At 35.9% G+C, this 14,104-nt stretch overlaps 1 protein-coding gene across 9 annotated transcripts in view; it reads right to left on the reverse strand.

Annotated features, from left to right (window-relative positions):
• Nucleotides 1–14,104, reverse strand: part of DNM3 (dynamin 3) — a 558,007-nt gene that overhangs the window by 150,801 nt on the left and 393,102 nt on the right. For 8 of the 9 annotated variants that reach the window (XM_050767784.1, XM_050767809.1, XM_050767775.1 and 5 more), the window contains one exon: nucleotides 12,480–12,589. The exons of the other annotated variant lie outside the window; for it this stretch is intronic. In XM_050767784.1, coding sequence (XP_050623741.1) covers nucleotides 12,480–12,589 — 110 coding nt within the window. The remainder of the gene's footprint in view (nucleotides 1–12,479; nucleotides 12,590–14,104) is intronic. 9 annotated transcript variants of the gene reach the window in all.

A 14,104-nucleotide genomic window follows, 5' to 3' on the forward strand; every position in this document is an offset into this window, starting at 1 on the left:
ATTGATTTCATGTATAATAATCTCACAACTAACTTCATTTTCTTCTTTTCTAACATAGTCCTTCTGTTTTAAGTTCATTGAAAAATAAATGTATAACACTCACTGATTATTGCAAATGTCCTCAAAAAAAGATAATATCTTATATTTTATTTGGAGTATGATATGGTTTGGCTGTGTCCCCATCCAAATCTCATCTTGAATTGTAGCTCCCATAAATCCCACATGTCATGGGAGGGACCTAGTGGGAGATAATTGCATCATAGAGACTGGTTTTTCCCATGCTGTTCTCATGATAGTGAATAAGTCTCACGAGATCTGATGATTTTATAAAGGGAAGTTCCCCCTGCACATACTCTCTTGCCTGCCACCATGTAAGACGTGTCTTTTGCCTTCTTCCATGATTGTGAGGCCTCCCCAGCCATGTGGAACTATGAGTCCATTAAACCTCTTTTTCTTTATAAATTATCCAGTCTCAGGTATATCTTTATTAGCAGCATGAGAGCAGACATAGAGAGTACCAATACTGACATTCAGAATGGATAATAAATTTCATTGATACTTTGGAATGGATAACAGAATAAATTGGAATTTCATTCCAATTGATACTTTAGAATGGGTACTTTGGAATGGATAACAGATACTTTGTTACTTTGATACTTTGGAATAGATAATGGAAAAAATACTTGTTGAGAGAATAAATTATTGCTATTTCTTTCTAATCAGTTTTTAAAACTTTCATATGTATACACACACTGAATCCCATGTTAACCTTCTAAGTTCACTATTAGCACAGTCCTCACCCCTAGCAGAAATCAGGAATGTAGTTTTTTGTTTCTGCAATCTATTAATAATGAAAGGGCACTTCATTTCAGCCAAAATTGCAGGAAGAGTATAAAAACTATGTCCTATAAGACATACGAAAAACATTATTTTACATGCCAAAGCTCCAAAATAAAAGAATTCTCAATTGCCTCCTCCCCCCAAAAGAGGAAATACATCTTTTCTCAATTTTGCCACTGGATGGCATCAATTTCAGTAACCAAAAGGATTGGATTTTAATGTCCACAAAAAGAAATAATAATAAGATCTTGGGTGAATCCAGGAACCTCCAAAGGTCACATCCTCAGAGAAGAGATGGAACAAAAAATGTTTATCCACTAGCAAAGAAAAATGACATGCAAGTATATCATGGCATGGTCAAATATAAAGAGGGTACTTCAAGATGGCTGCCTAGATTAATCTGGTATTTGCCTCTTCCATGGAAAAGAAACAAAATACTGAGTGGATAATCATACTTTGAGTAGATCATCTAAGAGAGAACACTGGAATTCAACAGAGAAGTGACAAGAAGCACCAAAAGCAAGAAAGGAGAGGGAAACAGTTCAGCTGGATGAGCTGAGAGTCTGGAGTGGCTCCCTTATGTGGGGAAAGGGTGAATGAGAGACCCGTAGTAGTCCATGTTTCTGCTGGAGATTCCTACAGTCCTAGCCATGAGAGAACACCTCAGTCTTTATGAGTTCTGAGACTAACATAGAGAGCTGTCTGGAGACCACATGAAGGCACTGCTGCATGACACCATTTTGAGAGCACAGCCCCCACCCCATCAAACTGCATTCTGCTCCATTGCCAGGGCTGAGGCAGGAGACACAGACAGTGATCCCATGCTCATCCAACCTACCTGTGGCCCTCTGCAGAGGGGTAACTGCACATTTTCATATGCCCCCAAGGACAAACGCCACTGCCCACAACCACCACTGCTGCAAGCTGCTGCAGAGCGAAGACACAAATGAAGCCCATGTTCCCAATCCCCAGCTTATGGCTCCACCCAGGGAAGGCAACCATATGCTTCCCAGTAGAAGGGCTACAGATAGCCATTTCTGCTCTCATCTAAGCATTTTTCCAGTGGTCTGGGGATCACCCCACCTCTGCCTACCATAGCTAGTACCACTGAGGGGTCTGAGAGCAAGTCCACCTGGCTCAGCTCCACTCCCTCCCCCATTACCTGAGCATACCATCCACGGGCACGGGCATCACCTATACCCACCTTCCAGGGGCCTGAGCATCACCTGAATGTACTTTCCAGGGACCTGAAGATCACCCAGTCCAGTTGACCATCTGTGGCACCTAAGTACTTCTCCCAGGGTCTGAGACCAGCCATATTCAACTTGCACTACCACCACAGCTGGCACCCAACTATACACACCACCTGAAAGTCTGTGGGCCAGCTCACCCAACCTCTGGCAGCCACTGCTACCACAGGTGTGGACCACTTGGGTCCCAGATGGTTGTTCCACCATTGCTACTGCCATTGCCCATGCCACACCCACTGCCCAGGGGCTTAAGAACTTGTTCACTTGCCAGACCCACTGATGCCATTACCAGCATCTGAGAAAGCAACCAGGAGGCACAAGAATCAGCCTTCCCGGACCCACCAACACCAGCACCAGGGTATACTGGCCTGGGGCCTAAAGACTGGCCCACCTAGTGTTATAGTACTCAGCAAAACTTTATCACAGCCTCAGGAAGGCTCAGACATCACTCATGCTTGTCTGCAAATGAAGAAGTCATACAGAGACTATACCATTACATATAGTCAGATTCAAAAGCAAAGTACCCTACCCAACCAATACCATAGATACATGTCAGAAAAGAGTTGCCCTTTTCAAAAGCAATTTCAAAAAATTTAGAAGAAGCAACAGTTATACCAGATGTGTAGATATCAACATAAGAACACAGGAAGCATGAAAAAGCAAGAATATTTGACACCTTGAAAGGAACACAATGATTATCCAGCAACAGATCCCAATAAAAAGAAATTTACCAGTCAGACATAGTAGCATGTGCCTGTAGTCCTAGCTACGCAGGAGGCTGAGTTGGGAGAATCACTTAAGCCCAGTGGTAGGAGGCTGCTATGATCAAATCACTGCATGCCAGCATGTGTGACAGAGTGAAGCCCTGTCTCAAAAGAAGGAAGGAAGGAAGGAAGGAAGGAAGGAAGGAAGGAAGGAAGGAAGGAAGGAAGGAAGGAAGGAAGGAAGGAAGGAAGGAAGGAAGGAAGGAAGGAAGGAAGGAAGGAAGGAAGGAAAGCAGGCAGGCAGGCAGGAAGGCAGGCGGGAGGGAGGGAGGGAGGGAAAGGAAGGAAAGGAGGGAGGGAGGGAAAATTTATGAAATTCTAGGGAAAAATTAAAAATACTATCACTAAAGAAGCTCAGAGAGATACAAGAAGATTCTGAAAGACGATAGAAAGAAATCAGAAAAACAATTCAGGATATGAATGAGAAATTTACCAAAGACATAATTTTTTAAAAAGCAGAAATTTTGGAACTGAAGAATTCATTGAATAACATACAAAATACATTCAAAAGCTTCAACAGTAAGACAGAGCAGGCAGGAGGAAGAATCTCAGAACTTGAGTACAGATCTTTTGAAATAACCCAGTCAGACAAAAATTAAAAAAAAAACAACAATAAAAAGATTAAAACCTTCAAGACATATGGGACACCATAAAGCATCCAAATATTCAAATTTTTGGTGTCCCAAGAAACAAAGAAAAAAAATGAAAGAATTAGAAAACCCATTTAATAAAATAATAGATTTAAAACTTCAAAACTTAGCAAAAGATTTAGACATTCAGATATAGTCGAAGATCCCCAAATAGATACAATTCGCAAAGGTCTTCTTCACAGCATATTATAGTCAAACTGTCAAAAATCAAAGACAAAGAGAAAAAAATTAAAAACAGCAAGAAAAAAGTATCTAACCACCTATATAAAGGAACCCCATTGGACTAACAGCAGATTTCTCAGCAGAACCCTAACAAGACAGGAGAGAATGGGATGATATCTTCACAGTGCCAAAAGAAAAAAATGTGCTAGCTAAAAATATGCCCAGCAAAATTATCCTTCCTAAATGGAGGAGATATAATGTCTTTCCCAGATGAGCAAAAGTTAAGAGAGATATCACCACTAGATCAGCCCTATCAGAAATACTTAAGGGAGACCTACACCCAAAAGCAAAAGAATAATAACTACCATTATGAAAACACATGCAAATATAAAAACCACCAGTGGAGCAAACACTGAAACAAGGAAGGGAAAAATCTTAAATGTAACCACTACAGAATGCCATCAAACCACAAAGATAAATTATGAGAGAAAAATAAAGGAAAAAAGGATATACAAAACAATAAGGAATCAAGTAAAACAATGATAAGAAGCACTCACATGTCAATAATAACCTTGAATGTAAACAGATTAAACTTTGCACTTAAACGATATAGACTGGCTGAATGAATTTTTAAAAATGATCTAACCATATGCTGCTTACAAGAAAAATTCTCACCTATAAAGACATATATAAACTGAAAATAAAGGAATGGAAAAAGATGTTCCATGTAAATGGTGCTCAAAAGTGAGTAGGAGTAGCTACACTTACATCAGATAAAACAGACTTTAAGCAATAAAAAGTGACAAAATTATTATATAATGAAAGAGGTGTCAATTCATCAAGAGGATATAATTATTGTAAACATATGTGCTCCCAACACCAGAGCACCCAGATATATAAAGCAAATATTATTAGACCTGAAGGGAAAGACTCTAATACAGGAATAGTTTAGACTTCTACACTCCACTCTCAGCATAAGACAGATCATCTAGACTGAAAATTAACAAAGAAACGTTGGATTTACACTGCATATTAGACCAAATAGAACTAACAGAAATTTACAGAACATTTTATCCAGCAGCTAAAGAATAAACATTATTCTTAATTAGCACACAGAACATGTCTAGTGTAGACCATATAGTAGGACACAAAACAAATCTCAAAAAAATGTTAAAAATCAAAATCATATCAAGTATCTTTTTAGACAACAATGGAATAAAAACAGAAATCAATAACAAGAGACATTTTGGAAACAGTACAAATACAAGGAAAGTGAAAAACATGCACCTGAATGACCACTGAGTCAAGAGAAAAATTAAGGAGAAAATTTAAAAATTTCTTGAAACAAACAGAAATCAAAACACAATGTACCAAAACCTATGAAATAAAGCAAAATCAGTGCAGATGGAGGCTTATAGCAATAAATGCCTACATCAAAAGAAATAGAAAGATTTTAAATAAACAATATAATGATGGATCTCAAAGAACTAGAGATGTAAGAACAAACAAAACCCAGAATTAATAGAAGGAAATAAATAATAAAGATAAGAGCGGAACTAAATGAAATGGAGATGAAAAAGACAATAAAAAAGATCAACAAAATGAAAAGTTGGGTTTTTAAAAAGATAAATAAAATCAATAAGACACTTGTAAGACTAATCAAGAAGATATTAAGACTTAAACAAAATCAGAAATAAAAAAGATATTACAACTAATACAGAAATACAAAAGATCAGAGATTATTATGAAAAACTGTGCACTAACAAACTAGAAAACCTAGAAGAAATGGATACATTCCTGGACAATACAACCTACTAAGACTGAATCAGAAAGAAATTAAAAAACTGAACCAACCAATAATGAGTAATGAGATTTAATCTGTAATAAAAATCTCAACAAAAAGAGTCCAGAACCAGATGGCTTCACAGCCAAATCATACCAAACTTTCTAAGAAAAACTAACACCAATTATTATCTATTCCAAAAAATAGCATAGTAGGGAATTCTCCCAAACTCATTTAATAAGTGGAGCATTACCCTGATACCAAGCCCAGAAAAGTATACAACAAAGAAGAAAACTACAGGATAATATTCCTGATGAACATAGATACAAAAATCCTCAACAAAATATTAGCAAACTGAGTCCGACAACATTTCAAAAAGATAACACACCGTGATCAAATGAGATTTAACCCAACGATGTAAGAATGGTTCAACCCATATGAGTCAGTAAACATGATACATCACATCAACAGAATGAAGGACAATGTGATCATCTAAATAGATGCAGAAAAGCACTGGATAAAAGTCAACATTCCTTCATGATAAAAACTCTCAACAAACTAGGCACAGAGGGAACATACCTCAGCATCATAAGGAACACATGTAACAAATCCACAGCTAACATTACACTGAATGGGAAGATCTGGAGCTAGACAAGGATACCCACTTTCACAACTCTTTTCAATATAGCACTGGAAGTCCTAGCCAGAGCAGTCAGGCAAGAGAAATAAAAGGTATCCATGTTGGAAAAGAGGAAGTCAAATTGTTCCTACCTTCAGATAACATGATCTTATATTTAGAAAAACCTAAAGACTCTACCAAAACACTGTTAGGTACTATAAACAAGTTCAGCAGAGTTGCAGGATACAAAATCAACATACGAAAAATCAGTAACATTTCTATACATAAACGATGAACCAGCTGAGAAAGAAATCAAGGAGGCAGTCACATTTACAATAGCTAAATAAATAAAATGAACAAAACACCTAGGGATAACTTTAACCAAGGAGGTGGAAGACCTCTACAAGAAAAACTACAAAACATGGGTGAAAGAAATGGAAAAGGAGAAAAACAAATGGAAAGACAACCCATGCTCACGGATGGAAGAACTAATATAGTTAAAATTACCATACTGTCTAAAGCGATCTATGGATTCAGTGTGATCCCTATCAAAATACCAATGACATTTTCCCAGGAATAGAAAAAAAATCCTGATATTTGTATGGAATCAAAAAAGAACCCAAATACCTAAAGCAATCCTGAACAAAAAGAACAAAGTGAAAGGCATCACATTACTTGGCTTCAAAATATATCACAAGGCTATAGTAACCAGAACAGCATGTATTGGTACACAAACAGACACATAGACCAATGGAAATGAATAGAAAATCCCGAAATAAGCCCCCATATTTGCAGCCAACTAACTTTTGACAAAGGCACCAAGAAGATACATTGGAAAAGGACACCTTCTTCAATAAATGGTGCTGGGAAAACTGGATAGAAATACTCAAAAGAAAGAAGCTAGACCCTTATCCCTCATCATATACAAACATCATCTCAGAATAGATTAAAGACTTAAACATTACATGAAACTATGAAATTACTATAAGAAAACATAGGGGAAACACTTCAGGACATCGGCCTGGGCAAAGACTTTATGACTAAGACCCCCAAAACAAAAACAACAAAAACAAAAATAGGCAAATGGGATGATAGTAAACTAAAAACTTCATAGCAAAGGAAAAAAAAAAAAAAAACAACCGAGTGAAGAGACAGCCAGTTAAATGGGAGAAAGCATTTGCAAACTATTCATCCAACAGGGAATAATATCCAGAATATATGAGGAACTCAAAAGAAAACAAACAATTCCATTAAAAAGCAGACAAAAAGCACGAATAGACACTTCTCAAAAAAGACATACAAATGGCACACAGATATGTGAAAACATGCTTAACATCACTAGTCATCAGGGAAATGTGAATCAAAACCATGAGATATCATCTTACCCCAGTTAGAATGGCTATTATCAAAAACACACACACACAAAAGAATAATCACAATAAACACAAAAAAATCAATAAGTAAAATCAATAAGACACTTGTAAGACTAATCAAGAAGAGAGAAGACTTAAAAAATCAAATAAAAAGATACTAAAACTGATAATACAGAAATACAAAAGATCAGAGATTATTATGAACAACTATACCCTAACAAACTAGAAAACCTAGAAGAAATGGATACATTCCTGGACAATGCAACCTACCAAGATTGAATCAGAAAGAAATAAAAAACCTGAACCAACCAGTAACAAGTAATGAGATTTAATCTGTTGATGGCAGTGAGGATGTGAAGAAAAGGGAACATACACTGTTGGTGGGAATGTAAATTAGCACAGCTATTATGGAAAAAAATATGGCAATTTCTAAAAATACTAAAACTAGAACTACTTCATTACTGGGTATTCAATCAAAGAAAAGGAAATTAGTATATCAAAGAGACACATGCACCCCCATGTTTATTGTAGCACTATTCACAATAACAAAAATATGGAATCAACCTAAATATTTTAAATGGATGAATAGATAAAGAAAAGGTGGTATATTTACACAATGGAATACTATTTGCCATAAAGAGAGAATAAAATAATGTCATTTGCAGCAACATGGATAGAACTGGAAGTCACTATGTTAAGTAAGCCAAACACAAGAGGACAAATATTACATGTACTTGCTCATAAATACGAGTTTAACAAGTTTATCTTACGGAGGTAGTTAGTGGAATGATATATACCAGAGGGTGGAAATAATGTGTGTGTGTCTGTGTGTGTGTGTGTGTGTGTGTGTGTGTTGGTGGGGGTTGGGGAGAAAGGATGAAGAAAGGTTGGCTAATGTGTACAAACATACAGTTAAATAGAAGGAATAAATTCTAATGTTCAATACTAGAATATGGTGACTATAATTAGCAACAATATATTGTATATTTCAAAATAGCTAGAGGTAAGGACTTGGAAAGTTCTCAACACATAAATGATATACACTTGTGATGATAAATATCCTAAATACTCTGATTTGATAATTACATATGCTATGCATGTAACAGAATATCACATGTACTCCATAAATATGTATAAATATTATGTATCAATAAAAATATTAACCAAAAGTTAGTGTAGCTATATTAACATAAGACAAAATAAATTTTAAGGCAAAGTGCATTATTAGGACTGAAGAGGGCTGTCACAAAGTTATTTTTTTAAGTCACCAGGAAAATACAACACTAAATTTGTATGAATCTAATAACATCGATTGGCCTCAAGCAAAAATTGGCAGGCTTATTCAAGCTCACAATCACAAAGTGATCTTTTTAATGCTCATCTGATAAAATAAGATTCTTTGTGAGTTTTTGTCTCCCTGCCTATTCCCCTTTCTAGACAGTATCTAAAATGTTTAATTGTCTTTTTCTATTTAATTCACAAGTATATTTTAAGGATAGAACAGTGTCTGGCACATAACAGCTGCCTAATATATACTTGTTGAATATTGAAATTATTTGAGATGAAAAAAAGATAATGACTATAGACATTGCAAAATACAATTAACAAGCATAATCCAATCAGTTCTCATGGAACCTACACTTCCAGGCTAGTAAATGTACATTCTTCTCACATATATGTGAAATGTTTATTAACACCATGTACGACCATATTATTTGATCACAATACAATTAAGTTAGAAATCAATGATACAAACAATAAGATTCCCTGCATTCTAAAATGTAAAACACACTTTTAAATAGTTCAAAGAAAAAACATAATGAAGAATAGGAAACAGAACTGAATGGTAATAAAATTGCTAAATTTCAAAAATTGTAGTAAGCTAAACACTACCTAGAGAGAAATCTATAGATCTATATGCTGATATACAAGAAAAGGAAAGGATAAAAATTGATGAGCTATACATCTAAATTAAGAAGTTTGAAAAGACCCGAAATGTAAACACAAGAAAATACAAGGAAGGAAATAATTGAGAACAGAAATTATTGGAATAGAAAAAGTATACACAATAGATGTTCAAAAGTGCCACAAGCTGGTTCTCTGAAAAGAGACAAAACTCTGGCAAGAATGATCATAAAAAAAGATAAGGATTAATATTAGAAATAAAAATCAGTCAAGTTCCAGATATAACAGAGATTTAGAAAAATAAAATATTAAGGAATGGTTGGTGCAATATATTTAAAGCAAAACAGAATGGACAATTTTCTAAAAAAATACAATTATTCAAACGGATCCACGGAACAAATAGAAAACTTAAATAAATCTGAAATCATTAAATATATTCAATCACTAGTTAAAAGCCTACTTACCAAAAATACTTTCTAGGGCCAGATGATTTTACAGGTTACTTCCACCAAACAATCAGTTAATAGTTAATCCCTATCTTTTGTGAAGTGTTCCAAAGAACAATAAGGACTTATTCGCACCTCAATTTATGAAGCTTACAGAACCTTGATATTAAAACCAGGTAAAAATAATATAAAAAGGAAATTTATGGGTCAATCTAACTCATTAGCATTTGCTAAAATACTAGCAAACATAAGCCAAGAACTCATAATAAAGAATAGCATATTGTGACCTAACTAAGTTTAATCCCAGGAGACAAAGGACGGTTTAACATTGGAAGGTCACATGAATAGATTAAAGAAGAAGAATCATACAATCTTCCAGGTGAAGAGGTTGATAAAATTCAGCTCCTAAGCATGATTTAAAATGAAAACAGAAACCTTAGTAACTAGAAACACAAGAAATCTTCACCTGATATCAGACATCTATCAAAAGGTATTTCGCTATAAAATTTTTAAAAACATCCTTAAATTAGCCTTAAAATGAGAAACAAGACAAGGATTCCAGCTTGTAGTCAACATTGTACTGGAGGTCCTTGCCAGCACAAAAATGATTTAAAGGAATCAAGATTTCAAAGGAGAAGACAATGGCCAATGTAGGTACATCTATATACTCACTGAAGTCACTGAGAAGTGGCAGCAGAATTCAATACCTTTTTAGAACTCCAAGATTCCAAAATATCTAGATTTTTCAAAATCCAGTTTCCTTATTTCAGTGACTTTTGCTGTCATTAAAATCCACAGTTGTACTTTATGAAAAATGATAGTCTACCATAGCCTTGTTTTTACTTTACACCCAGCTCTTTTATAACATTAACTTTTCAGGTTGACCATGGATTCAATTTTGTTTGACTTCCTGTTTGGCAGCCACCTGTTCCACTCTGCATCTAGGCAAGAAGGCTGAGCACACCTCTGATGATTGCTTTAGGATCTCCTGATTCTCAGCTGCTCTGATGAAGGCATGTAAACTAGTACTGAGCTTGGCTGCAGTGTGGCAGACTCACTACTGTTCTCTCTAGAAAACCTTTTATTCTTTATTATTTGCAGAATGTTTTCATAAGCTGCTCTCAAATAATACTGTCTTCAAAAATCCCATTTGAATATTTGGTAGGGGAGTTAGTTGTATTTAATTTTCTTTCCCGTCAATTCTTTAAATGGCTTGCCTTGTGGTTTTACTAAGTATTTTTGTATTATGAGTCACTCTGAGCAACTGACTGGGAATGTAGGAAGACGTCTTCTTTTGCTATTTTAATTTACTGTGTGATTGACCCTGGGCCAGTCATTGAACCTAATCAAGTAACTTCATTCATTGCTAAATGAAGACAAAAGGCAGTCTCGAAAAATGGGTTAAAATTAGATCCTGTTACCTTAATGACTCACTGTCTTAATAACTGACTCACACAAATTAATTAGCTTCTTCCTAAAACATTTTCATTTGCAAAAACTCTCCTTTATTATCCTTTCCTAGTTGTAGCCCTTTTACACTTCTCTAGCCCATCCTCTCTTACCTCTCCATTTGCTTATTTAACTTTACTGCTAAGTTTCAGTGAAGATCATGGAACTCTGTGATGATCAGCTCAAAATACAGTTTTGATACTGCACATGAGCAACAGAATAAAATAAGCACACAATGGAAAATGAGTGGAAGGAAAAGTGTACTTAGAGGAAGTCCTGATACAAGTTCCAGCTACCCCATGCACTAGTTTTATGACCTTAAGAAAGTGAGTTAACATCCCTGAGGCTACACTTTCTTATTTATAACTGTATCCTTTTAACCTCAAGGGCAGCTGTTACAAAAACCAATGACAATGAATGTAGACAGCATTTTGAAAAACTGTAAAATACTATACATTTTTATTTACCTTAACTGAATAATTCTATTCACTGAATTTAGTCATAATATGTGAAATTTGTCTGCTCTTCAACAAGAGCAAAAGTGATATCCATTCACGTTAGAAAGATACTTTAAAAATTATCATCGAGTAGTTTGTAAGTATGTAAACAATATATTGGGACAAGAAAGACTTTAAGGTAATAAAATGCAGCTTTAAGAATGGACAGACGGGGTGCAGTGGCTCATGCATGTAATCCCAGCACTTTGGGAGGCCAAGGCAGGAGAATCTCTTGGGCCCAGGTAGTTTGAGGTCAACTACCTGGACAACACAGCAAGACCCCCATCTCTACAAAACAATTTTTAAAAAATTATCCAGGCACAGTGGCATGAACCCAGTAGTCCCAGCTACTCTACAGGGCTGAGGTAGGAGTGTTGCTTGAGCCCAGGAGTTCGAGGCTGCAGTGAATCACGATCACAGCACTGTACTCTGGTCTGGATGAGAAAGCGAGATCCCGTTGCAAAAAGAAAAAAAAACCAAATGGATGAAGAATTATTTTCATGCCAGGTGGAAAAGCAAGAAATAATTAGTTAACACTTGAAGATCTTTTTTAGTCTGAGTTTTTATACTTTGAAGCCATAACCCATGGTGGAATTTAAAAATACAAATAAATGAAAGGAAAACTGAAGAGTAGACAAATTTCAAGGTGCGGCCAAAGGAACTATTTTCAAATATGATCTCTGAATCATGTAGAACTTCAAGGAAAAAAATCTGAAGACAGGGACTGTTTCAATTTCTTACCTTTGCTCTGTATTAAAGAGTGCAAAGATGTGCTTGCTAGACATAAAGCTCTTTTCCACATCCCGAACTTTCAGGTTGTCCAAGGGAAGCATGTACTTCTTTTCTTTTTCCTATTATGAGAGAGAGACAGAAAAGAGATAGGGAGAGAGGAGAGGAGAGGAGAGGAGAGGAGAGGAGAGGAGAGGAGAGGAGAGGAGAGGAGAGGAGAGGAAAGGAGAGACAGAAAATTGACTTTAATAAAAGATCTTGAGGCATGCCAATGGCAACACATCACCTGACTTGGCTAATGCTTGATTACACTATCTTGATAATATCATCAAACCCTATTTTGATACCAACTATTAAGGCATAAAAGTTATTAGAGATAGGAGGCCCCAGTGATTCTCAACATGTGGGTTGGAAAAATGGCGGGGTGAAGTGTACAGGAAGGGTTCTGAGATGGAGAAAACACATGGTCCTCTGTCCTTTCCCCCTCATGTGGGTCCTTTTAGATGTTTTTAAATGTTAGTTTGATATTAAGACTTTAGCCATCTGTTAATATTTAACAAAAATGTTCTGGTCCTAATTCAATGAGAAATGCCAGATGGATTTCATTTCTTGCTTTATTTGCAGCCTAAGCAGTTTTGATAGCCAGTGTTGGCAGGGAAGTGGAAGCACAGGACCCCAGTATGAAATACCCCCCATAAACTATGATAAAGCATAAAAAATACTTGCTCATTTGGGTCTAGAATAAAATACGAATTCTGAAAAGGAATTATTCCATAAAATTGTTGAGCTCTTTGGGGAAAACTTCATTAGGAGTGGACTGATATTAACTAGAACAAACTCTCTTTCAAAATTAACAATTGTTTAGGAAGAATATGAACATTGGAGAGGTGAGGTCTGCAAATGTGACCAAATTAGTGTTAGTAGAACATTGGATGCCAAAAAATTATTGGAAACATTTACTTTTAGGGACTGGCCCAGGGGCAATATTATTTATATGTAAAAATGCCTAACAACGAGTAGGGGAGAGCCAAATACTCAATTTAAGAAACCTAGTAAATACCTATTACCAGGGGTATAACAAGCACTGCCCTTGTTAACCATGGTCCTCTGTATGCTCCCAGGCTACATCTCTGCTGTTACCCCTGAAAGAGAGCAGGGCTAAAGTCCAGAGCTGGAGAGAATGCAGACTTAGTCATAACTTTTAATAAACGACTATTAATGCCCATGGGAAATACGTGCATCATACAAATATGTCTGACATAAGTCCTTTTGCTCCTACAGCATATAGACTACTTCCTTGAGAATTTATAGCTCAGCTGCGTAGCACAGAGCTCTTCTGTGCTCCCTAGTCAGTTTGTGGGTAACATGTTGTATTGTAGGGAGTATCACCCGCCTTTCCACTTCTTACTCATAAATTAATCAGAAAAAAGTTGGGCAGAGCACATTAGAATAGCAAAAAGATGGCATTCTACTTGGCTACAAAAAGTCATGTGAATAGGTGACTGAAAACATTGAAGGAAGCTGCTTAGAGAACAAAATGGCTGTTCTGACAGACAATGTCTTCAAAGAAAAGAAGAAACATAAAGGAAACTAAATAGCACTGGGAGAGGCTCAACAATAAACACGAAAAAGTAAAG

Source organism: Macaca thibetana, chromosome 1 (assembly GCF_024542745.1).
Source record: "Macaca thibetana thibetana isolate TM-01 chromosome 1, ASM2454274v1, whole genome shotgun sequence".
NCBI lineage: Eukaryota > Metazoa > Chordata > Mammalia > Primates > Cercopithecidae > Macaca > Macaca thibetana.